The sequence below is a fragment of the Phyllostomus discolor genome, chromosome 5, assembly GCF_004126475.2.
Source record: "Phyllostomus discolor isolate MPI-MPIP mPhyDis1 chromosome 5, mPhyDis1.pri.v3, whole genome shotgun sequence".
NCBI lineage: Eukaryota > Metazoa > Chordata > Mammalia > Chiroptera > Phyllostomidae > Phyllostomus > Phyllostomus discolor.
Window position 1 is genome coordinate 64,894,293 of NC_040907.2, and position 26,188 is coordinate 64,920,480.

At 35.0% G+C, this 26,188-nt stretch overlaps 1 protein-coding gene across 1 annotated transcript in view; it reads right to left on the reverse strand.

Annotated features, from left to right (window-relative positions):
• The window catches only part of COL24A1 (collagen type XXIV alpha 1 chain), a 333,553-nt gene that overhangs the window by 106,517 nt on the left and 200,848 nt on the right, over positions 1-26,188 (reverse strand). Inside the window, exons 30-34 of the mRNA XM_036026370.1 lie at positions 20,096-20,149; positions 19,778-19,822; positions 19,615-19,659; positions 11,804-11,857; positions 1,940-1,993 (exon numbers count right to left, since the gene is read on the reverse strand). Of these exons, the coding sequence (XP_035882263.1) occupies positions 1,940-1,993; positions 11,804-11,857; positions 19,615-19,659; positions 19,778-19,822; positions 20,096-20,149 (252 nt within the window). The remainder of the gene's footprint in view (positions 1-1,939; positions 1,994-11,803; positions 11,858-19,614; positions 19,660-19,777; positions 19,823-20,095; positions 20,150-26,188) is intronic.

A 26,188-nucleotide genomic window follows, 5' to 3' on the forward strand; every position in this document is an offset into this window, starting at 1 on the left:
TTCTATTCTCCAATTCTCTTATCTCTCCATCACTCTCTGCATGTGTAACATATATATATATATATATATATATATATATATATATATATATATATATGTGTGTGTGTGTGTGTGTGTGTGTGTGTGTGTGTGTGTGAGTATATATATACACACACCCAATTATAAACACAAACATATTCTATAATTCCCATTATTTGGAGTAGAGGGGTAGTTTAAAGCATTAATTCATAATAATATCTTGACCAAAAGTTTCCTGTTTGCTATCTTTCATGGGTTCCTTAATAGTTCTGATTCATGGGTAATAATCTTCCTTATAATTATTACATTTAAAATATCATTTATGTCATTATAGTATTTTCAGTGAAAGTCCAATTTTCTATTTGACTTAGCTTCCAAAATCCATATTCAACTTGCTTTTTGCTTGTTTTGAAAAATATCTATAAATGCACAATGGTACAGGTGGACTTATAATGAAAAGCCCCAGTGCCACTCTTCAGAGGCAACTACTTGATAAAACAATTTTTGTTTTTAGTTTTCCTAGTGGTTACTTCTGTAACTCAAAAGTTATACCTCTACTTGTTGATGTATCTTCTTGCTAAAGTTTAATTCCCTTATACTGCCTTTGTTCACCATCATTTTATCAATTCTTAAATAGTTATATCATTTAAATTTTTCTGTTGGCTACCTTTGGGACTTCTCTACTGCCAGGAGAGACAGTCCAGCACAGGTGAGGGAGTACTCTAAAGTAAGACTGCCTGGATTTCTGTTCTGCCTCAGAAACTACAGAATTTAATATCCCACCCTAAGATTACATTTCTCTCTTGAGAGAGAATTCCAACACTTTTAGGATTTCCTCCATATCAAAACTGCCTTTATTCTCAGAGGCCTCCTCCAGGTCCTAATTTCTCCCAATCTGGTATCTCCTCTTGGCTCCTTTCATTCCTTTCTTGGGCTAAATCCAGGAGCTGATATTCTGATCTCTGTGGTGCCTATTTTATACCATTCTTGATTTAGCATTTTAAATCCACTTTTACATTTATATTTGCAGTTGAATACTGCTGGGAAAGATCACACATTTGTGCAGAGTGGCCTCATTGTATGTTGAGAGGCACTGTGGCTAAGAGAGTAGTATGTGTAGAGAGAGTGCCTAAATTTAAATGTAGGTTCTACCACCACTACTAGGCACTACTACTAGAACAGTAGAAAAGTAATGGGTTTGGATTAGATATTTTGCATTTGAGATGTTTGTGGGACATCTAGGCACATATGTAAAAGGCAACAGAAACTCAATAATGGGCTAAAGAGAGAGGCCTGCATCAAGCTGTCCACTGAGAGCTGTCAGAATAATATGTACTGGTAATTAAAGTCACTGGTAATATGATCGCTAAACTGAGGAAGAAGAAAGACAGTTTCACATAAAGACAGAGAAAGGTTAATCAGAAGGTAAACAGCAGAACCAAGACACAGCAGTTTCAAAAAAGCCAAGGAAGGAGAGAATTTATGTCTAACTTCTTTAGTGCTAAAGTGAATAAATAACAGAAATAGTAATTATATTTTATAGTTATAACAACTGGGGTTTATTATTCCAAAATATATTCTGAATGGGGTCACTTCTCAATATTCTTCTATAAAGGAGATACAACATCTTAGAATGAAGAGTTACCAAGTTAACTTTCAATCAGTTAAGGAAAAGTATTAACCACTTTTTGTTCTGTTATTTAAATGAGCTGTTAAGAAGAAAATGTTGTATATATAAAATTAAGTCCAAACAATGGTCATCCTGCTGTAATGAAATCTTAGGCTTTGTTTTCTGAATATGGACTAAAACACTATAGAATTATTCTCCATAATATATATCTAATATATCAATTACACATTTGAGGAGTATTATAGAAAGCATTAAGCACTGATAAACTAAGAAAGAGCCACAAAAGATTACCTCAGCACCCATTTCTCCAGGAGGTCCAGCATCACCTTGCGGTCCTCGTGGTCCCTGTATTAAAATAAAGTTTAAAATCTGAGAATAAAAGTTTATCCTACATCTTTACTAACATGCATCTAAATATGGACTTTATGAGGTATCACTTATAACACATTTATTAATGTATTACTTTACTTTTGGTATAAACGGAATTATGTATATCTTTTTTGATACATGAGTTTCTTTTGTGAACAATAGTAAGGTATGCTTGGATTCAAAGAAAAGGAGAGAAAGGCAGTGCCATTTATTCTTTCATTCCCTAAATTTACTCATTTATCAATAAACACTTATCAAATGCCTAATAACTATGAAATACTGTGCTTAGCCTTAGAAAATTCATCCTATTTAGTGGGTATGATAATTATAGATTTACTTAACATCCTGGGAAAATATGTGACAAACAAAATAGCATTTTTGAAGAAGTAAATATCTGGTCTCCCATAAAATAAAAATATGCCGCAGTCTGTCTGATATTGTACTTTCCAATGGGGCAAAGCCCAGCCCAAAGGTCCCCCTGATCCGTGAATGGGTGTAGTGCTGCTCGCACGGGTGATCTCTAAGGTGTGGTGAAATGTGGCTGGAACCTTTATGGAAATCTCGGTCACTCCAACACTGAATAGTTTAATTTTAAGTAAATGAACACTGAGTAATTAGGTTATTGCCTAACCATTAAATTGCTCAATGTAAAGGATCTTCTCAGTGTGTGGAAGCCATTTAACTGGCTAGAGTTAGTTTAGATAAGTTCATACTCATTTAGCCACTACAGTATAATGACATTTCTCCAGCCATCCAAAAAAAACTACTTGTACTTTTTGATCTCTCTGAAAAGGCATTATTTTGATCTTTCTGGAAAAACAGGAGGTGCTTTTTAGATTCAGAAAATAACAAGGTAGTTAAAATTTTCTATGAGGTTATACTCCACCACATTTTGTGAACACCTCACTTTTGAAAAATGTGGAGCAAAACTGTGTTGTGATTGGTCATCGTCAACTGTTTTTCTAAATTGTTACAGTAATGTTCATTTAAAAATATTTGGAAAGTGTGGGAAGTATAAACAAACAGACTAAGTCAAACATCACAAATATTCTTTCATGGTTCCTTCTAATTCTTTTGTGGGACCATACTTATAAATAACTGAATATCCTTCTGTATACTTAAGATTCTATTCTAAATATGAATGCTGTACCATGTTATTGCAAATATTCCATAACAAAATTATTCAAGGGCTATATAATATTCCATTTAATATTCCATAGTAACATAAATTAATCATTTTCTTAATACTAGACACTTATACTATCAATTCCTCTTTACAGTAAAATTTTGCTTTAGAGAATTTTTATGTGCAATTTATATTATTTATAAGTAAAATTTAAGGTCTGCCACATCATGTGACATTGTCAGATAACTGACACAAATTTCTGAATGATAAGATTCTGGGTTGGTATATGGCCACCACTTATGTTTTCCCTTATTCAACCGTTAGGCAAAGAAGGTATTGAGAAGTCAGTGATATTTTTCAAGTATGGCTTATTAAATATTATGGGTACTTTAAAATTCAGAGATTCTCCTCAGAATGTATTCCTACTACATCATAAACACTCTGAGAGAAACATCTTTGGGCATAAGTCTTTATGTGTGGTCTGCATCTTTTTCCCTTAGAACAAAGTCTATAACATAGTATTATTTGGCAAAAGCCAACTTCCAAAAATGCGGCAACAATTAACATTCCAAAAGCAAGATATAAAAATTAGAACCTATTTCTTTGAGTGCATGCCAACACAGAATATTTTAAAAATTCTTTGTTAATGTGATGGAAAATCTGGTACCTTAAAAGTGTATATATTTCAGTAGTTTGGTTAAATATTGTTTTTAGTATTTGTTTATCAGCTATCTGTGAGATTCTGTTTGTTGCTTGATGATATCCTTTACCTATATATTTTTAGAGTCATTTAAAAAATTAATGTGAGTTCATTATGTATTAAGTGCATTAGCTTTGAATTTTTTTATGCCAGTATTATAAAGCTATTTAAAAATATTAAGCTATTTATGGATGGAACTGGAGAGCATTATGCTAAGTGAAATAAGCAGATGGTAAAAGACAAGTACCATATGACCTCACCTATAAGTGGAGCCTAATCAGCAAAGCAAACAAGCAAGTAAAATACAACCAGAGACATGGAAATAAAGAACAAACTGACAGTGACCAGAGGGTGAGGGACATAATGGGGGAAAATAGCAGAAGGGCCATCAAAAAACATGTATAAAGGACCCATGGACAAAGCCAAAGGGGGTAGGTTTGAGGGTGGGAAGTGGGAATGGGTGGAATGGGGGTGTGTGGTGGGGTGAAAATGGAGAGAACTGTACTTGAACAACAATTAAAAAAAGAAAAAATAAAATATTAAGCTATTTTGCCAGCTTATTTTTATTTATCATTGGAATAATTAAATCAAGCCACTATACTCAATTTATAATAGGTAATGGGATTGGTGTAAATGTAATATATTAATTTTATTTATTTTTATTTTTTAATTTAATTTTTATTATATTTTTTCCATTACCATTTATTCCCCTTATACCTCCTCCCCTGAGAAATCATCACAATGTTGTCCATGTCCATGAGTCCTTTTTCCTTTTAGCTCAATCGCTCCACCCCTAAATCCCCAACCCCTAGCTGTCTTCTTGCTCTCCATTTATGAGTCCATCTCTGTTCTGCTTATTAGTTCAGTTTGTTCATTAGATTCCACATATGAGTGAAATCATACGGTATTTATTTTTCTCTGATTGGCTTATTTCATGTAGCATAATGTTTTCCAAGTTCATCCATGGTGTTACAAAGGGTAATGATTTATCCTTTTTCATAACTGAGTAGTACATTCCATTGTGCAAATGTACCATAGTTGTTTTACCACTCATCTACTGATGGACACTTGGGTTGCTTCCATATCTTGGCTATTGTAAATAATTCTGCAATGAACACAGGTGTGCTTATGTTCTTTCGAATTAGTGTTTTGGGTTCCTTTGGATATATTCCCAGAAGTGGGATTGCTGGGTCAAAAAGACAGATCCATTTTTCATTTTTTGAGATGTCTCCATACTGCTTTCCACAGTGGCTGCACCAGTCTGCATTTCCACCAATAGTGTAAAAGGGTTTCCCTTTTTCCACATCCTCACCAGCAGTTGTTGTTTGTTGATTTATTGATAATAGCCATTCTGACAGGTGTGAGATGATATCTCATTGTGGTTTTAATTTGCATTTCTCTGATGATTACTGACATTGAGCATGTTTTCATATGTCTATTGGCCCTCTGAATGTCCTCTTTGGATAAGTGTCTATTCATGACCTTTTCCCATTTTTTAATTTGGTTGTTTGTTTTTTTTGGTGTTGAGCTTTATAAGTCCTTTATAAATTCTGGATAGCAACCCCTTATTAGATGTATGGGTGAATACATTCTATTCTGTGGGTTGTCTTTTTATTTTGCTGATGATTTCTTTTGCTGTGTAAAAACATTTTAGTTTGGTGAAATCCCATTTTGTTTATTTTTTTCTTTTGTTTCCTTTGCTGGGGGAGATATATTCAGCAAAATATTGCTAAGAGCAATGTCTGAATTTATTCTTGTGTGTGGTGCAAGAATGTGGTCTAGTTTCATTTTTCCGCATGTATCTGTCCAGTTTTCCAATTCAATTATTGAATAAACTCTCTGTAGCTCTTTGTACATAAGAGAATGTGTAACAGAGAAACAATCCTAATGTGGAGGTAGGAAAAGCTTCTATGAGGAGATGTATTTGATCTGTGATCTCTAGGATGGATAGTAGTTACTGAGACCAAGATGGGAAAACATTATTCCAGAGAGAAGTCATGAACCTTCCATCAGTCTTCTACTTATTTTTCAGTCTTCTATTTAGATAACTTGCTTTTCTGCTTAAGTCAGTTTCTACGTCCCGTAGTACATTTTTGAAATTTTCTTAATATTTTTCTTCTTTTTGAGGCAACTTTATAGAGTTGTGCATCACACAAATCTAGGATCACTATATACATCAGTTTTGCATTGGACTTTTTTTTTCAAATGTTATTAAAACCTAGATTAGAGGTCAGCAAATCTTTTCCTAAAGGTCCAGATAGTAAGTATTTCAGGCTTGTGGATCATGTGGTCTCTGTCACATATGTGAACTTTGCTGTTGTAGCAAGAAAACAGGCATACAGTCACATTCACATGCCAGTGAATGGCTGTAATGTGTTTGAATACAATTTTATTTACAAAAGCAAGTGACTGGTTTAGGGGCTATCATTTGGTTAAATACACAGATTTGCCTAAATACTTCTAAAGGAATCTAAGATTGTGAAGATTTTAAGATAGGTTCTGACTAGGGCTGATTTCTTAAGTTATATGTCTGATTTTCCTCTCACCTATATGTCTCCTCTCCAGTTCATTCCTCTTCTTGAAACATTGGTTAAATGTTGAATTTCTTCAAAGCTCAGCTTTACACCCTTTTCTTCTCTCAGTCCAATATTCTCTCCCTAGGCTAATGACTCCAATATTTTAATTTTTTAAAACCCTTTAGCCCCAATCAGGGGACACATTTTTCAGCTTTACCTGTTTTTTTTTTTTAATTTTTTTTTTTTTAATTTTTAGGGAAGGGAGGCAGAAAGAGAAAGAGAGAGAAACATCAATGTGTGGTTGCTGGGGGCTGTGGCCTGCAACCCAGGTATGTGGCCTGATTGGGAATTGAACCTGCGACACTTTGGTTCACAGCCTGTGCTCAATCCACTGAGCTACGCCAGCCAGGGCCATGACTCCAATATTTTTAACGTCAGTAAATTCCTCTGCTCTGAATATCGTATCTAATTGTCAACTTCACATTTCTCAAAGGCACCTCAAATTAAACACAGCTAAACTGAACTTAAATCTTCCATGATCAAACCTAGGTTTTTGTTGGTGTTTCCAATTTCAGTAAATGATATAATTATCTCATTAATTTTCAAAGCAGAAATTTAGGAATCATACTTCCTACACAGGATATCTATCTCCTGTTTATTTTATCTCTCTTGAATCTTTTATATCTATGCATTTCTTTTCTCTGCTCATGTAAAGGAAAAGAAGGCTCTACCATCTCTTACCTAGATTATTGCAACAGGAGCCATTGTTTTCCTTTCTTCATCATTTACAATTTGATCTTTACCTTGTAGAGATCAAGTTGAGTGACTTTAACAAAGCAATAATCGGATCATAAAGCTAGCCCCATCCTCTCAATTACATCTCTTTGTTCATAGGATAAAAATACAAATCCTTGGGAACATGGCTCATAAAACTGCTTGTGTTTTCTCCCGTCTCCCTTTCTGTCCTCATCTTGCACTTACTTTTCCTCTGATTCTCTGTGCCACAGCCATGTTGGCCCTCTTTTTAAATCTTCAAGTAAGTATGTAGTGCTTCCTCCCAGGCTCATAACTTCTCTGTGGAATGATATATCCCCATCTTTGCCTAAATAACTACTATCCATCTTGGAGCTCAAATATCCCTCCTCATGCAAGCTTTTCCTACCCCCAGATTAGGATAGTTTCTTTGTTATACATTCTCTTAGAACTGAATTCCTAGATTTTAGAGCATTTATTTCATTTTTTTACTTTTTAATTTTTATTTTTAAGTATTTTTATTAATTATGCTATTACAGTTTCCCAATTTTTCCCCTTTATTCCCCCCTGCCCTGCCCCCCCCACACATTCCAGCATTTCTCCCCTCCCCCTTAGTTCACGTCCATGGGTTGTACATATAAGCTATCTGAGTCCTCTGTTTTCTATATCATTTTTTATCTTTTCCTGTCTATATTATACCTACTATATTATGATTCTTCTTCCCTGTACCTTTCCCCCCTATTCCTCCCTTCCCCCTCCCCACTGAACTCCTACTGTATGATGTCCATTTCTCTGATTCTGTTCCTGTTCTCATTGTTTGCTTAGTTTTTCTTTTAGGTTCATTTGTTGACAGTTGTGAGTTTGTTGTCATTTGATTGTTCATATTTTTATCTTCTTTTTCTTAGATAAGTCCCTTTAATGTTTCACATAATAAGGGCTTGGTGATGATGAATTCTTTTAACTTGACCTTATCTGGGAAGCACTTTATCTGCCCTTCCATTCTATATGAAAGCTTTGCTGGATAGAGTAATCTTGGATACAGGTCCTTGCCTTTCATGACTTGGAATACTTCTTTCCAGCCCCTTCTTGCCTGTAAGGCTTCTTTTGAGAAATCAGCTGATAGCCTTATGGGCATTCCTTTGTAGGTAACTGTCTCCTTTTCTCTTGATGTTTTTAGGATTTTCTCTTTGTCTTTAATCTTGGGTAATTAATGATCAGGTGCCTTGGTGTGTTCCTCTTTGGGTCCAACTTCTTTGGGACTCTCTGGGCTTCCTGGACTTTCTGGAAGTCTATTTCCTTCGCCAGATTGGGGAAGTTTTCCTTCATTATTTGTTCAAATAAGTTTTCAAGATTTCTTGCTGTTGTTCTTCTCCATCTGGCACCCCTATAATTTGGATATTGGAACATTTCAGTTTGTCCTGGAGAACCCTCACCCTCTCTTGTTTCTTCGTTCCAATCCAGTTGGATGTTTGTTTCTTCCTTTTGTTCTAAATTGTTGCTTCTTGTCACTGTTGGTTCCCTGAATATTTTGCTTTATTTCATTTTGAGTATCTTTTATTTGTTTCATTTTTTCAACCAAGCTCAATCAGTTCTGTAAACATTTCGATTACCAGAGCTTTAAATTCTCCATCAGATAGGTTGGCAATCTCCTCATCGCTTAGTTCTGAGGTTTTGCTCTATTCTTTCATTTGGGCCATATTTCTTTGTTTTGGCACAGCTGATAGGTTGTAAGGGGTGGGGCCTTAGATGTTCACCCAGGCAGGGAAACCCTTTTCGCAGCGCTGCCTGTGGGGGAAGGGCCAGAGAGAGAACAGTGCAGCTCACCTGCTTGCTATAGCGCACTTTCCAACAAACTATCAAGTCAGACTGGAAGCATCTCCCACAACGGCAACCCAAGCTGTAGCCCACAGTCAGCTCTAAGCCTCAGTTTTCCCCTTAAGTCAGTCCCTCTCAAGAAGCCCTGCCCAGATCAGCAGTGAGTCCCACTCTTCAGTCGCCTCCCAAAGTTTTTTGAGTCAGCCTGCTCTGTCCGCCTTACCAGTCTGGTTGTTCTGGTTGATTTTTCCTTTAATTCCTTGGTTGTCAAAGTTCTTTAACGTTTGATTTTCTGGCACTCTTGGTTGTTTATTGATTTTAGATTGGCTGTTATCCTCCTTTTGGTTGTGACATGAAGTGAAGGGTTTCTACCTATGCCTCCATCTTGGTCAGCATTTCCATTTCAAATTACTCTTTTATCTTTGTTATTAATTAATGTATACTTCTATCATTAGACTGCAAACTCCATGGATACCCCTATACTTCAAGTGCAGGTTCTTAATAAATATTTGTTGATAAAGTGAATGAATGGCCAACTGCCCAAATCCCAATAGTTGCACTGCAATGAATAAACCAGTTTTGAATTTTGTCTGAGAAAAAGAGATAAGTGTAACAGGTGTTGGCTGCAGAAAAGTTGCAGTCTTCTATTTATAATTCCCAAAATATAAATGTTTTGACATTTCCTTTGTGTCCCTCATTTTGCCTATTTATTTCTGTTCTTTTCTTTCTATGATTTGACCAGGCAGCTCAAATATATGAAACAAAGTCTATTGTAGCCATTATAAATTGATTTATATTTTATTTATTAGCCTAACTGTCCCTGTGACCTGTGACCTGAATGTTAATTTTTAGGTGCTGTTAAGCCATTTAGTCACTTATGACTACAATAACAAATCTTTTCTTGTATAAGGCCAAAGACATTGTTGTCTCTGCTGTTGCCACAGCTCTATCGTGACACATATAATCTACCCTTAAATGTGCTCTTTATTAAGACTAAACTAATTTTCATTCCATTTCACTTCATCTAATATTACTGGCTGAATGATTATATCTTTGAGATATAACCTTTGGTCAATTCAGTTAAACAAATATGCATTAAGTAAATATAGTATACCAGACATTATTTCAGAGAAGATGATTGTAAAGGTGAAAGCAATGGTCTCTGACTTAAAGGAACTACAGATTTTTTTTTAGAAGAAAGAGGTATTTAGTAAATAATGCAAGAGAAAGTTGCATTATTTTTGATAAAATAAATATTAGAATTGGGGTGGCAAGTTAAGAGATATAAAATACAGAGAAAACTGAGAATTTACTTTGATAAAAACAATACCATATCTAAGATTCTTTAAATGGAAAGAATTGCAGATATGATCAAATATTTATTTATTGTTTAGAGAACTTATATCATAAATTAAATATGTAAAGGAGGAAGTGAATACAGTTTGATAAGAATAACTCAACTTTTAGAATTTTTCCATTTGCTACTAGTTAAATAAACTATGCAAGGGCTACCTGCAAACCTTTGTGTCAACTAATGGATAAGATCAGCCCAGTAGTTTGAAAGACTATACTATGTTGTAAATCTTAGAAGCATGTTACATCATATTACATCTGGTATCATTCCAGCAGAAAGATTTCACAGGCAATAAAGAATAAAATGTGAGAAAGTAGGTGTGACAAGGTCTTGTCTTTTCACTATTCATTTTCCATGCAAACTCTGTAATTAAATTACATTGAGAAATTATGATGTAACTTTTTGTATCATTGATGTACCAACTTTTCTGTCAGGTTTGTACATTTCAGCAATTCAGGTGCTAAGTTTACTTTTGTATGTGGTATTTTTTCTTTTTATTTAATTTATTGGGTGATATAGGTTAATAAGATTACATGGGTCTCAAGTGTACATTTCTATGATACATGATCTTCATAACTATTGTTTGCAACAGTGTACTGGATTTCTATGTGGTCTTTCATTATAGAGTTGGCCTCATAAATGTGATTTTGTATGTGTGTTTATGTGCATGTGGCAATGTAAATATCATTACATTAACAGCAAGTCATTCGTAAGAATTTTCTGAGATTCAATAAAACACAGTTATCTTTGTTGAACACAGAACTATGTGAAGTTTTAGCATTTCCAGAAAAACTGTAGGAGACCATTCTCCGTGGTGTGGGCCCAGCTCCCACTTGGAGATCCACAGGACCCACCACCCATGGATAGGTTCTCCTGCGGGGAATCAGGCCTGCAATGTGCCTAGGCCACTATGAGTCTTGCTCTTGCTAAAAAACTCCCTCACCCTGAATTGAGGACATTCACTGCAAAGTAACTTCCTAAAATCCATGCTAAACCTTCCAAGGATGAGTGTAACCAGTTCAACCACTTTTGCTTTTTCATTTGCAAATATTCCTCTTCTGTGATGTGATTAGTGACATTGGCTCCTTTGTTTTCTGTAAAAGGTAACCACCGAAAACGAACCTGGCATAGTAAATGAGGACCATCATGTAATGTGCCGAGAAACCCAATAAAGGCCTGTCATGGAAAGGGCCAAGGCTTTTGTCCCCTTGAGAGAAAAATCATGCTGTCCCTTTTCCTCCACCGGACCCGGTAGTCTGTGTGAATGTCTCATTTCATCCATAATGACAGGAACACTGCAGGCTGGAGTCTGCATCAAAAACTGGGCCAAATTGTACGATATGAAACTAGGAAGGCACTAAAACCTACGTCCACAGCAAATTATTTGTTCTGCATAATTAGGTGTCCATGATAAATGCCGCTTTTAGAAACATACCTGCCACAGCAGAAAGCAATAATGTCAGAAAGATAAATGTACATTATGAGGAAAACCACAATCAGAAAATTATAAAGATAAACTTACTGGTTCACCTGCAAGTCCCCTGTCTCCTGTACTCCCAGGGGGTCCTTGTGAACCCTGAACAAACAAAGGCAAAACATAAAGAAAAAGTGGTGCTTGAAAATGTTTTAATCAGTTTCCTTACCTCAGCTTCCTTTCACAATCCTTCCACCTAACTTTTCTGTCTACCTCTATTCTTTTTTTCCATTTGTGATAAAATACACGTAACATAAAATTTACCATTTCAACAATTTTAAGTGTACAGTTGTGTGGGCATTAAGTATGTTCACACTGTTGTGCCACCATCACCACCATCTAGCTTTAAAACTTTTTATTTTGCCAAACTGTATACTAATTAAGTCCCTATTTTCTTCCTTCATTCTTATGGCAACCACGATTTTACTTTCAGCCTCTGAATTTGACTACCCTAGGTATCTTAAAAGTGGAATAATACAATATTTTTCTTTTGCATCTGGCTTATTTCATGCAGTATAATGTCTTCAAGGTTCATCCATGTATAACATGTGTTAAGACTTCCTTTTTAAGATTGAATAATATTCCAATATACGTGTGTGTGTGTGTATACTACATTTTGTATATTCATTTATCTGTCAATAGATATCTGGGTTTCTACCTCTGGGCTACTGTAAATAATGCTATAAACACTTGTGTACAAATATCTCATTGAGCCCCTACTTTCAATACTTTTAGGTATATAGCTAGAAGTGAAATTGATGTATTATAAAACATTTCTGTGTTTAAACGTTTGAGGAACCAACAAACTCTTTTCCACAGCAGTCCCACCATCTAATATTGTGGCAAGCACTGCACAGTGTTCAGATTTCTCCACATCTTGCCAACACTGGTTAATTTCTGTGTGCATTTGTTTTTTTAATGACCAATACTTTTACTTTTTATTTAAAAAATTTTTAATTGCATTTTTCCATTACCATTTACTCCCCTTACATCCCCTTCAATTACCACACTGTTGTCCATGTCCATGAGTCCTTTTTCCTTTAGTAATAGCCATCTTAATGGGTAGGAAGTGGTATCTCATGTGGTTTTGACTTGCATTTCTCTAATGACTAGTTACATTGAACATCTATTCGTGTGCTTATTGGCCATTTGTATATCTTCTTTGGACTAATGTCTATTCATGTCCTTTGCCATTTTTAGGGGCCATATTTCTTTTGTTGTTTTTGTTTTAGGAGTTCTTTATATCTATGTGTATTCTTATGTTTAATCCCCATCCTAAACAATGACAAATAATTGTGCATAACTATTTTAAACTTGGATTTTTACTAACTTTAATATTCTCATAAAAGTGCTTTTATATAAAATAATATCCTTTCAATGTGTTAATATGTATGACTTATGGCTTTAAAACCTGGTAAACCACAAGGGTCTCAGTACCTAGATGATCAAATTGGTCTTGTCCAATAACCTTCTCCCTCCCCGCCCCATTTTTATACCATGCCATCTATGATAACAACAAATTGAGTCTTAGGTGTGGGGGTATATTCTAAAATGGTACATAAAATTCTAAATCAAGTTTCAGGTCTTCTTTGATTCTCCCATTCAAAGATTTACTGAGCATGCACTGTGTACCAAACACTGATGACTACTAATGATTTATAAAATACTGTCCTTGTCTATTTGCAATTTGCATCCTTTGTATTATTGCATCCTTTGCATCCTTGGGAAGGCTGGCAACTGTACAGTGGATCACAGTTACTCTTTATCTTAAAACTAAAAGCTAAGAGAAAATATAATATTCTATTAAAAGCAGAGATATTCAATGGTCCTAGCAACATGTAATCTTCTACAATCATCAATGCAATGTTTAGTTAGGTACAGTTATCTGGTTAGACAAAAGAAGCTATGTAAAATCATAGACTTCCATCTGAGTAAGGCCCTTTTTTAGTCATGAAAATCATATGCTACCCATTACTAAAGGCTCCTGAATTAAGTGACAGAATCAACATAAGGGATCCCAACCGAAACACATAGTGAAAGTTTAGAACCTTAAATCATTTCTGTCCAGTTTGCTTTGTACAGTGTGTCTGCACACAATATCAGGCTTCATATATACTTTTAATGCTGTTAATGGTGCATAAAATCTGTGGCAAAGCTATGAAATGATTTAAATGGATTCTGTTTTTATTGGAGATGAAGAAGGAAAGCATGAGCTGGCACAAAATAAAAACTCCCTTTAAAAAAGCTTTTCAGATGCTACTGAAAACAAGCAGAACTCCTTGCTCCATGACTTGAGCTCAGCAATTGTGAATCCTATGACAAGGATGATAATGACTGTTATGGTTGCTATTTATTGAGAGCCTGGGCCAAACAAATAATAAACATCATTTGTTATAACTATGAAGAGTATCTTATTTTAAAGACAGGGAAACTGAGGCTCTGAAAGGTTAAATAATTAGTACGAAGTAAAAACAGCTAATAAGTGGCAGAACCAATATCTGACCTCCAATATGTCTGATCCAATGCCATGTTCTTTCACTATACCAAACTGCTTTCTACTGATTTCAATGAGGGATCACTCAACACCTTTTCTATTTTCAACAAATATGTAAAGCATCCTTATAGGTTTTTCATGACAATAAGCAAAGGAGCATATACGTATTAGTTCTATGGCTATACTTTCACTGTAGGATTATAAAACTGTGTGCATTCTGCTTCATTTTCTGAAGATGGGAAAGAATAGAGATAATGCTATATACTTTTTGTATTATAAGAATTATGAAATTATAAGAATTTTAAGAAATTTCTATTTAAAGAAGAGAAAATTCTATTTAAAGAAGAACTGTTAATAGTTTCCACTTCTAATATTGGCCAAGTAGTTCCTATCAAATAACCCTATATCTAGAAAACTATAAACCCAGGACAAAAATATTTTTGAAAAAGATCTGAAGGCATTCAGGAAGGACCAAAAATAGGTAAAAACTAGATTGGAAGAGTCTACACATAGAAGAAAATATCAGTAGGTAAGTTTCTGATTTTTTAACGGCTTTTAGCCAGAGCATAAGCCATAGAGGATGGCTTTTAAAAGCAGGATGGAGACCTATAGTCTTACTGGCACAGAGAAACAGAGGGCAGAATTTGGAGTGACCACAGCTCCATGAAAGTGATGGAAGAAAAAGCCAGGGAGAGGAAACCTCAAAATCTGAGTATAAACTCTGTTTAAATCTCTTGCTGACAAATGAAGGACAGACTGGTGAGGCAGACTCCAAGCAGCCAAGCCGAGATTAAACACACTGAACAGACAGTTTCACCTACCACAGAGCCTAGAGGGCCTGGACTTTGAATCTAGCCAAGTTAACTGTCAGCCAATTTTCTTTTAAAAGGAATACTTTTCAAAGGAATATACCAGAATTTGCAGTCTCCAAACACATTATTCAAAATGTCCATGATATAATTCCAAATTACTGGACAGAATATTTTCCCATATTCATAAGAAATGGCAATTAATGGAACCCAAACCCAAAATTACAAAGATGTTAGCTATCATAAGTGTGCTCAATCATGTAACTATAAACATGCTTATAATGAATAAGCAGATAGGAAATCTCAAAAAAAGAAATTGCATCTGTAAAAAAAACAATGGAAATTACAGAACTGAAAATTAAGTATCTGATGCAAAACTTAAAAATACAATACCCTAAATAAAATTTCACTCAATGCATTTAACAAGTGAATAAAGATAGAATGGGTTTATCTAATTAAAAAAAAGATAAAACAGTGGTAAAAAAACTGAAATATGAATGTATAGGGCCCCCAGACCTAAGGGATGATATTGAATACTTGACATGTATTTAATTGGCATCTAAGAAGGAAAGGAGAGAGAAGAGAGGGTAGAAAAATATCTGAAAAAACAAAACTGAAAAATTTCCAATTTACTGAAAACAGCAATTTATCTACCCAAGAAGCTCAGCAAACTTCCAGCTGGATATATGTGAAGCAAATCCATCTAGGTACATCATAGTAAAATTGCTAAAAACTGAAGATCAAGAGTGATTCTTGAAAGCAGCTAGAGAAAAATGTTACATTATATACAGGGGAATAATGATAGATAAGAGGAGACTTCTCATAAAAATAATGGAGGTCAAAAGAGAGTGACATATCAATTTTTCAGCATTGAATAAAAACAAATAAAAGTCCATCAATCCAGGATTCTACAAGTGAAAACATCTTACAAGAATGAAGCTGAAATAGAGACATTCTCATAAACAAAACTAAGAGAATTAATCACCAGAAGAAGTTGACTATACAAAATCAAAAGGAAGTTCTATGGGTTACAGAGAAATGACACTGTTTGGCAGTACTGATTATAGAAAGGAATGAAAAGCACCAAAAGAGTAAATGCATGATAAATGAAAAAACGCCTCTTTCTCCTAAGTATCTCTAAAGCACATATTTTACTTAATTAAAGAACAAGTATTTTATTTATATTGAAGTGAAATTTTAACTTTGCAATATGGGGTTTATAACATATGTGTATATATATGCATATATATACATATATATAAAAATACATAGAATAATTATAGCACAAAATAACAATGCTGGTAAATGGACTATATGGTTTCAGTTCCTTAAAATTATGCTAAGCATTACACATGGTCCCCGATGGATCAACTTTTGGTTTTTGACTTTACAATGGTGTCAAAATGATATGCATTCAGTACTTCAAGTTTTGAGTTTTTAACTTTCCCTGGCTGACAATATGCAGTATGATAGCCTTTCATGATGCTGGGGGTGGGGGCAGGGAGCCACAGCTCCCAGTCAGCCATGTAATCATGAGGGTAAACAACCAATAGCCTACAGTGCACTCATTGTTAGATGATTTTGCCCTACTGTGGGCTAATGTAAGTATTGTGAACATGTTTAAGGTAGGCTAGGATAAGCTATCATGTTTGGTTGGTTAGACATATTGCCAATTTCCAGTATTTTTAACTTATGGTGGGTTTGTCAGGCCATAACTTCATTGTAAGTTGAATAGCACATTATATTAACTCTAAGTGGACTATGGAAAGTTAGGATGCATATTGTAACCCTTAAACCAGGGGATGGCAAATTACAGTGAAATCTGAACCATCATCTATTTTTATAAATAAAGTTTTATTGGAACAAAGGCATATTCATTCCTTTACATACTGTTTATGGTTGCTTTCATGCTACAATGACAGAGTTGAATAGTTGTGATGGAGAACATACAACCCACAATGTTTAAAATATTAATTTTGTTGCAGTTCACAGAAAGTTTGCCTACTTTTGATCTAGCATAACCATTTAAAAATAATAATGAGAAGTATAGCTAAAAAGCCAATAATTAAATGAAAACGAAGTTCTCAAAATTATTCAATGCCAAAAGAAGGCACTGAACCAAAACACGACCACCATGACAAGGAAAAATCAACTACAAAATGACAGACCTGAATGCAACCACATCAATTGTTACATTAAATGGACATAAGCCAAACACTAATTAAAAGGCAGAGATTATCAGAATGAATAAAAAAGTAAGACCCAAATATAAGACATTCACTTTAAATATCAAGGCACAGATGGGTTGAAAGTAACTGAATGGAAAAGATACGCTATGAGAAAGGCAAGTATAATATGTGTAATACAATCTACAAACAGTAGATTTTAAAACAAATAGTATTACCAGGAATAAAAAGTTTTACCAGTGATATAGAAGAACATGATGTATTGATAAAAGAATCAGGTGATCAGGAACACATCATAATTATAATGTGAATATTTTAAAAATAAAGTTTTAAAATACATAAACAGAATTTGACAGAAATAGAAACAAAGTCACAGCAGGAGATTTAACCCCCTAATCTTATCAACTGAAAAATATGTAGATAAAAAAGTACAAATTATTATAGTTTGTACAAGACTTAGAAAACTAAACACAGCTACTCAAGTTTCATTACCTCAGTGACACAGTGAATCATAGCCTTCCCCACTGATTGTCCCTTTGAGACGTGTGTGTGGAAACAGTTTTGTGTGGGGACAAATACACTTCTGGTAATCAGGACTAGCAGAGTGCTATATGTGTTAACAAATACATAGTTTTAGAATTGTGGCAATTTAGAGATACCTCTATTTTACAGGTGAGGAAAATATGATCCAGAGAGCTAACTTATTTAACTGAGACTATACATATAGCTAATAGGAACACACACTGCAGAACAAAGGTTGATATGACTTCCAGTGTCTCTGTATTTCTCGGCACTGCCTGTTTGTTGACAGTGCATAAATGACTAGAGACACTGAGATTAATTACTGTGTGGAAGCAAATAAATCTTCAGGACTATCCAGATATCTTGGACTGATTGATACTAGCTTCCTTAAGCTCTCAAAAGTCTATTTCCATTCAATAAAGAGGAAGAAGGCAAAGTAAATATAGACTAAGTAAACCTCAAAACTATTATAAACTCTGGTTTAATATCCAACCCATTTCATCCACTAAAGTAACTTTACTCTTCCAGTAGTCTATGACATCTGCTTGCTATAAGCTATGGTTGTAAAATGGTTCTAGTAAATTTTATATATGATTGAGAAAACCAAAAATCAAATTTTACGTTTATCTAGAAATATCTGATAAACTTGAATTTTGTGAGTTCTAAGTTTGTTCACTCATAACGTATTAGCTTTGTGTACATTGTAGTAAAATGAAAAGAGTCAACACAAACACCATTTACATTAATATAACAGGAACTCAGATGATGACTATTAATACTCAAAGAATATTCTTTGGGGATTACATGTATAGCTTATACAAATGCATAAGCTATACATTTAAGCTTATGTGTTCACTAATAATACAATGTCACAAAAACTCTTTCCCTGGATGCAGTCATTTTTCTCTGTTAGATCTGCTATTGCAGGTTTGATGGCTCTCAGATACAGTGTTGTAATGAAAAACAACAGGCAGGGGGCAGCAGAGTTCAGAGAGGAACAAGTAAATGCAGTGACATTAGTGACACTGGCAGTTCAAACATTTTTCTCTTACCCTTTTCTGACTCTTCAGGTACAGGCTATTTAAATGATCTAATTCTAAAAAATTAATTATATAGACTTATGTGTGTGAAAAATCAAAATATAATAATTAAAATTATGATTCCAAATGAAAGCAACAAAAATAACTATACATTTAAGCTTATGTATTCAAAATTACACAGATAATATCATATATTTGTGTATCTGTGTACATATGTGTATGTGTACTTTTCTTTTTTATTTTTTTAAGAACAGTTTTTCCCCTTAGTTAATGATGATACTCACAGAACTTGTTGCCTCTTAGAGAAAAACCTGTACACTACTGAAACGACGTTTGAGGACAGAAAGTGTCTAGTACCATGGAAGACTGAAAACTCTCAGCGTGGCGCCCAGGGAGAGCGAATGGCACCCACACTCAGCTCCGCACTGCAAGGGCCTACACACCACTCACATTGAAATAAAACGAAACTGGGCAAGAAGCTTCAGAGAAGTTTCTTGTCGTGTTGGCTTTATTAATATTCCATTATATTTATATCATATCACATCATTTTATTTTGAAATGGATTTTACATAAATACTAACCATAACTACGGTGAGGTAAAGGTAGAAGTTATCAACTACCTGTTTACAGGTAGGTACAACCGGGGCCCAGAATGAATAAGCAACTTGCTCAAATTAAAACACTGATCTAATGACTGAAGGAAGGAAAGAACTTGCGTTGTTAGTCTAACATACTAAATACTAAACAGCAGTTATGTCAGAGAAGACAGTAAACAGAAGTTGTTCATAGCTTATTTTTAATTACTTACTGGTTTCCCTTGAACTCCTCTCTCTCCCGGGTTTCCAGTCTTACCCTGCAAAAGGAAGAGAGTGCTTGGGTCATGTGGCTTCCTCACAGAACATTAACCACATAGCCCCCAAGATGGAAGATTTCAAATGTTTATCTTTGATGGAAAATGTTCTACTACTTACGGTAAGACCATAAGGCCCTCTTTTTCCTTGGTCTCCTTTTTCACCCTAACAAAGGATCAGCACCAAGTGGGTTAATGAGTGTAATTAGAGTTATACATGCCCGATACATGCACATCCATAAAATTAAGACATCAAGTATATAGTTCAACACTAAAGAGAAAACATTTCTGTGTGTGGTAAAAATTTTATATATGTTTTGTATTTAGACTAAGAGAAAATTTAGAACCCCATTTTTATAGGGGAATGCATCAGTTTTTAGACAGGTAGAATATATGGGCTCAAAATAACTGTACATGAAATGAGAAAATCAGAGATTACCTTGGCACCCTGTATACCTTGTTCCCCTGGGAGACCATCTGTCCCTCTTGGTCCCTAGAGATGGAAAAAATGTCTTGTTGTTAATTAGAAATGTTCCCTTTTTACTGTTATGTGCCCTTGCAGATGGAGACATTCTTTTTTTGTTGATGAACTCCTGCTTGTTTCTGTGCCATGACCATGGAAAAGAATACAGCTGGGTGCATGGACGACCCCATGTGCATGAGCAAATCAAGACAGTGTTTTTAAGATTTAATGCCAAATAGTAAATCAGGTGATCACAAAAACTGGCGATTCATTTGTTAAGGTGGCTAAAGTATAGGTTTATTATTTGAGTGTTTTGTTCACCTTATCACTTATTCAGCAGTCATTCAAGATTTATTCTAAAAACAACTCTAAATTAATTTAAAAGTGGCTGGTTTGTTTGTCCAAACAATCATCTTAGGTTTTAAATCTTTGAAATAGCTCTCCTTCCACTTTATTAGAAAATGAGTGATGGTTGCATTGTGCCTGCTATGCACGAGCTTGACAACAGTTGCTGGGAGCCGCAAAGGCACAGAACTGGGGGAGATGCTGCTGGGAATATTTGTGCAATTTTGAAACTTCTCAGCTAAGTTACTATCAACATTCATTCAGTAATTAGTTATGAAGAAGCTCTGGTTGCAAAAGTTATTCTCTCCCTGTCTAAATTATAACCATCCTTGGAAGACCTTAAAGTCATTTTCAAGGGAATGAATTCAATTCTACAACCATTAACTGAATATCAACTGGGAAAAGGTTCTGCATTAGGTGTTATGGGGATATACAATTTTAAGAAAGTTTCTCCATGTTGAAATGTAGAGAATAGGGCAAATTATATAAATGACTATAAGATAGGAAGAGATAGGCATTTTAAATGCAAAAAAGGATTCAAAGGAGGCGGAGAGCTTTCACATGCTTATAAGGGGAATGCAGATATTTTGACAGCTGGAGATTGTGCTCTTTGAAGAAGCTCTACATAGAGACAGTATAAGGAAAGGGTACAGAAGCAGGAAAAAAGATAACCAAGAATGAAAAAAAGTAGTTTGTTTAGTTGAGTCATTGATTACATGTATTTTTTTTTTTAGTATTTCTATACTAAGAAATAATTGTGTGAAGACTGGGACTTAAAAGATGAAGGACTGGAGTTTATATTTAAATTGGTAGACAATGAGGAGGTGCTGCAGATTTCTATACCAAAGACTGACACAAATGTACCAATTCAGCATGATGATCTGAAGGAGCCCCCTGGGCTTCAGCACCTTCTCTTGTGCTCCACCAGAGGTCAGCTTAGTTTAGCTTTATTTACAATAACTTAAAAGCTGCATCCTATAATAGGGCTCTCTTCCTGGGTGTTCTCAGGGTACCTGCATTGATTCTCTGATCCTCCTGGGCACCTCCATGAGATGGGAGAGAAGACACGCTCTGTGTGGACCTACAGCTCCGCTGGTCATAATAAAGTTATAGCCGAAGCTCTAGCCCGAAAATTTCTCAGTCTGTATTTAAGGTATACTATGATCTGTCCTCCAACTTTTTCTGCCCTCTTTTCCCATAAAACTGTAAAACTAAGTTACAGTCTTACTGTGCAGGAATTTGAATGTCAAGTTGAAGCGTATGGGCTGAATTTAACAGGTAAGTGATTTTCAAAGTATGTTGCTCCTTCAACATTTACTGTGTGCCTGATTTTAGGCCCAGAGCATATGGTAGGGAGAAGAGACAAATCCCTGAATCCACAGACAAGCAAATAAATATATACAATTAAGTATAAAATGACAATAGGTAGTCAATTGTAACGAAGAATAACAAAGAGGTTAAAGGGCCAGAGAAAATGCAAGTGGACAGCCCTGTTAAGATCGCTAGCCTGAGGCGTCTCTCTGCAGTGACATGAAGGTGGAAACACGAAGGAACTGTGATGGCAGGCTGTGCAAATAACTTGGCGAAGATCGTTCTGGCAGGAGAAATAACAACTGCAAAGGTCCTGAGGTAGGGGAATGCTTGGAATGTTCGACAATTAAGTAGCCAATGGTGATTTTAAAAAAAGGCGGATGAGACGAAAGGAGACTAGACTTTTGGGTGCGGAACACATAATAGAGTAGACATATATACATAAATTGTACACATGAAATTTATATGATGTTACTAACCAAGGTTACCTTGATAAATTTAGTTAAAACAAACAATGGTTAAAAGACGATTCCAGAATTTCCAGAGCAGAGATCCCTCAGGACCTTACTCTAATAATCACCATCTCAAAAATTCAGCAGCCTGTATTAATTCTCTGTCTCTGGCACCTTCCATGTATATTTTCCTTTTCTGCCTTTTAGAAAATACTTTGCAAAATCTTTTGGAATAATAACAGAATGTGGTTGAGAGAGTATGAAAAAGAACAAATGGCTAACATTCTAAAATGTCACAGTACACAAGTAAAATCTAGACTGAAAATGTGTCCACTGGTATAATTAGACATTTTAACTCCTTTGTAACCTGGAATTTCTATCTTTCTTGGATATTTTGTTAGTAAGTAACTGGTAGAATAATGACAGCACTAATTAAAAAAAGCAAATTGGAAATGTAAATTTGTTGGGCATGAAAACGAGGGAATGGGGAGAAGATAATGAGAGTGACTCGAGACAAGCAGCCACGATGAGGCAGACGTGGCCAAGCCCAGGGCCAGAGAGTCAGGAGTCACTGTGTCTAGGATTAAATGGTAGCAGTTTGTCCCTTCCCCAACACAGAACTGTAAATTTAGAATTTTCAAAGAAAGACTGTTTTGTCAAAATGACAAGTCTCATTTCTTCGTGAGATCAGGTGAAGTGGCTGCCTAGATATATATGTAGAAAAGGCTGCATCCAGATCAGGAAGAAAAGGCTCATAATTAACTGCCGGTTTCTGCCTCAGCCCCGAAACCACCTGCTGTCAAGATGGAATTGGGCCAACCCTGCTTCTTAAGATGCAGAGACTGAAACCTGCAGATTTCAGTGAGCTGCCTGATTTACATGATGTTTAAATATCCAAGGCTTTTGAGTAATTGTGCTTTATTATATTCATAATCATTTTCAAATGTTGAAATAAAGGTTAAGACTGTTAGCAAGTGAATTCAGGCTAAAATAGAGGACCTGAAGTTTAGAAGAGGTTACGAAATGACTATTACACATTTACAAGTAAAGTGATAGATGATATATTATAATTGAAAGGAACACCTTCCAAAATTGAGTAAATACATGTAGTAATGATAACCATTCAAAGTTTTACACCAAAACATACTTTTACTTTTAAAAATACTTTCACATTAGCAAACTTGCCTTGGGGTGGTGAACACACAATACAATATTCAGATGATGCATTATAGAGTCGTGTACCTGAAACCTATATAATTTTATTAACCAGTATCACCCCAATGCATTCAATAAAAACATACTATTTAAAATAAATCAATAAACAAAAATACTTTCATTTACTAACCCAGGACTACACAGGAAATAAGGAAATAGAAGTTTCTGCTACTCCAGTGATGGCAAAGATAAGCACAATTTTAAAAAGTCTAAGTGTAGCAATTAGCAGTTACATTAATTAAAGGCTATAAAGCCTAAGGTTGCTAGTCAGAAGGTTAAGTAAGGCTGGTAGAAGTCTAGGGAAGTTCGGTACTCTATAACTTTAGTCAAGGATCAGTGAACTAAGTAAAAGCCAGCTTTATCAGAATGTTCTTTCTTATTCTTATTTTTTTTCCAGCACCTTTAAGTTTCACTCTGATATTGGTTATAGAAGTTATTTCTGGGTTAGTGTATATGCCTTCTTAGACTCCTGAGATAAAGTAAGTTTTAGGACAAACTTGAAGAAAGTCATACAAATAATGTAATAGGTACCTCATTGGATTTAAAGTTACTTTTCTAATACCTGCTTTAAAATATCTAGTTATCTATAAAGTTCTTGGAGTATATATCCTGGATAAAAAATTCTAATACCTTTATCATCTTTTAGAAAAATAGAAATTGGCTTTTCGTAGTTTTTAAAGGCTGGAATAAAGTCTGATAGCCCACCTACATAAACTAATAAGCATGCTTGGTACTTCAATTGTAGGCAATAATTTTAAAGAGTAGACAAAATTCCTGAATAATCAATATAATCCTAAATTCATTACATGATAGGAAACAGAACCACTACTTCATACAAATGCTACAATTAAAATTAAGAACCTATAATTAAGATTAATATAAACTGTATACTAGTTTACTTAGAAAGATTTTTCTGAGAATTCCAAATCCATATCTATCATCCTTGTAATCAGTTTTAATAAGCTGAAGCATCTATGAATAAAATAAACAGCATTTATTGACAGAACAAATGTCTAACTTAGATTTAGTATATTCATATTTTCTTTTAAGCATATGTCTTTGCTTGACCCTTCTATTAATTTTAAATTACTCAGATGCCTATCTAATTCTGTCTAGCAGTCTTTTCTGGCTCTTGACTAATATAACTGAAACATAATGTTATCTTAAACAAAAACTAACACTATCTTTCATCTTGTAGAAAAAAATCTTTGATTCGATTCTTGTTATAGATGTTTCAAATGAAGAAACCATGGAAGATGCTCTTCTCTACCACTTGGAGTGCTTCAGGTATTACCAGCACTGAATCTAAATACAAACCCTGACAGCTGCTTTTCCAATATGATATGCAATTCCCTGAAAAAGCCATGGTTCACATTTTTTATAGTTCTATCTATTCTTCATCCTGCCTAGAAAATCTTAAAACATTACATAGTGCTAATATAGTTATTTCAATCTTTTATCCCTACTTCTTTTTTTAAAATATATTTTTCTAAAGATTTTATTTATTTATTTCTAGAGAGAGGGGAAGGAAGGGAGAAAGAGAGGGAGAGAAACATCAATGGGTGGTTGCCTCTTGTGCGCCCCCCTACTGGGGATCTGGCCTGCAGTCCAGGTATGTGCCCTGACTGGGAATTGAATCAGCGACCCTTTGGTTAGCAGGCTGGCACTCAATCCATTGAACCATACCACCAGGGCTCCACTTAGTTCTTAAGTAGCATAATCAGAATACAAATTACTCAGTTGTATGCCTTTCCTCTAGAGAAAGAGCACAAGATTTAAAGTTGTCTCAGGGTCAACATGGGAAAGAAAGGTGAGGAGGTTAACTTTGCTCTGAGTGTTCTCTCTCCTGTCAGGGCAGCTGGACAGAGAAGTGTATATTGGAGAAGTGTATATTGGAGATGACTTATTTAGCCACAAGGGACAACAGCTCAGGTTGTACTTATTCCTGGTGATCCAGAAGGCAAAGCCACTACCTTTCTGGTACTGCAACAGAGAATCCGCTATCCTATATTTTCTGTATGAGGGCTATGCCTGTGCATATTATGTTAATAAGTTTTGACATATTAAATTACTTTACTTCACTTATATAACTATTCCTCAGCTAAATTTCGCAGGGGGAAGCAATGCTTAGAATACTAGGATGAATGCAAATACTTTAAATTTATGCCAACCTTCCCATCTAAGAATCTCAAACTATAAGGATAACATTTTTAGCCAATCTTGTATATCTTTTGCAGCTATATGAGGCATGATTAGATAACCTTCAGAAAATACACTAGAAAAAATTTCCTAACACTAAGTTATTTAGGTTGTTTCCTGAGATGGCAGACATTATTGCTTGCCTAAGATTTCTCTAGCCTCTGGAAAAGTGCCAATACTGCACAACACTTCAAAAGCCACTAGAGTATAAGTTAGTATGTGATCTAGTTTTAAGGGATAGTTAACTTGAATCTTCCATGGTACTGGAAGATGGTGTGACAAAGTGGAGGAAATCAATAAATGTTAGAATCAGGTGGATGGGCAGGAGAGAAGCAGATGGGCAGGAAGACCCCTGAAAAGTAGTTCTACCTTTCCTGATGTTCACATGGCCTTCCTTAACAGCATGAATCACAGGCAGAACAGTAGGGGTGTCAAAGCACCAGTTCCATAATGAGAGTTCTCAGTGTGGTGTCAGGGCATATAAGCCTTCAGTGTACTGGGACACAATTGTGGGCCTCCAAGGCATTACAAATCTGCTGGAAATAAT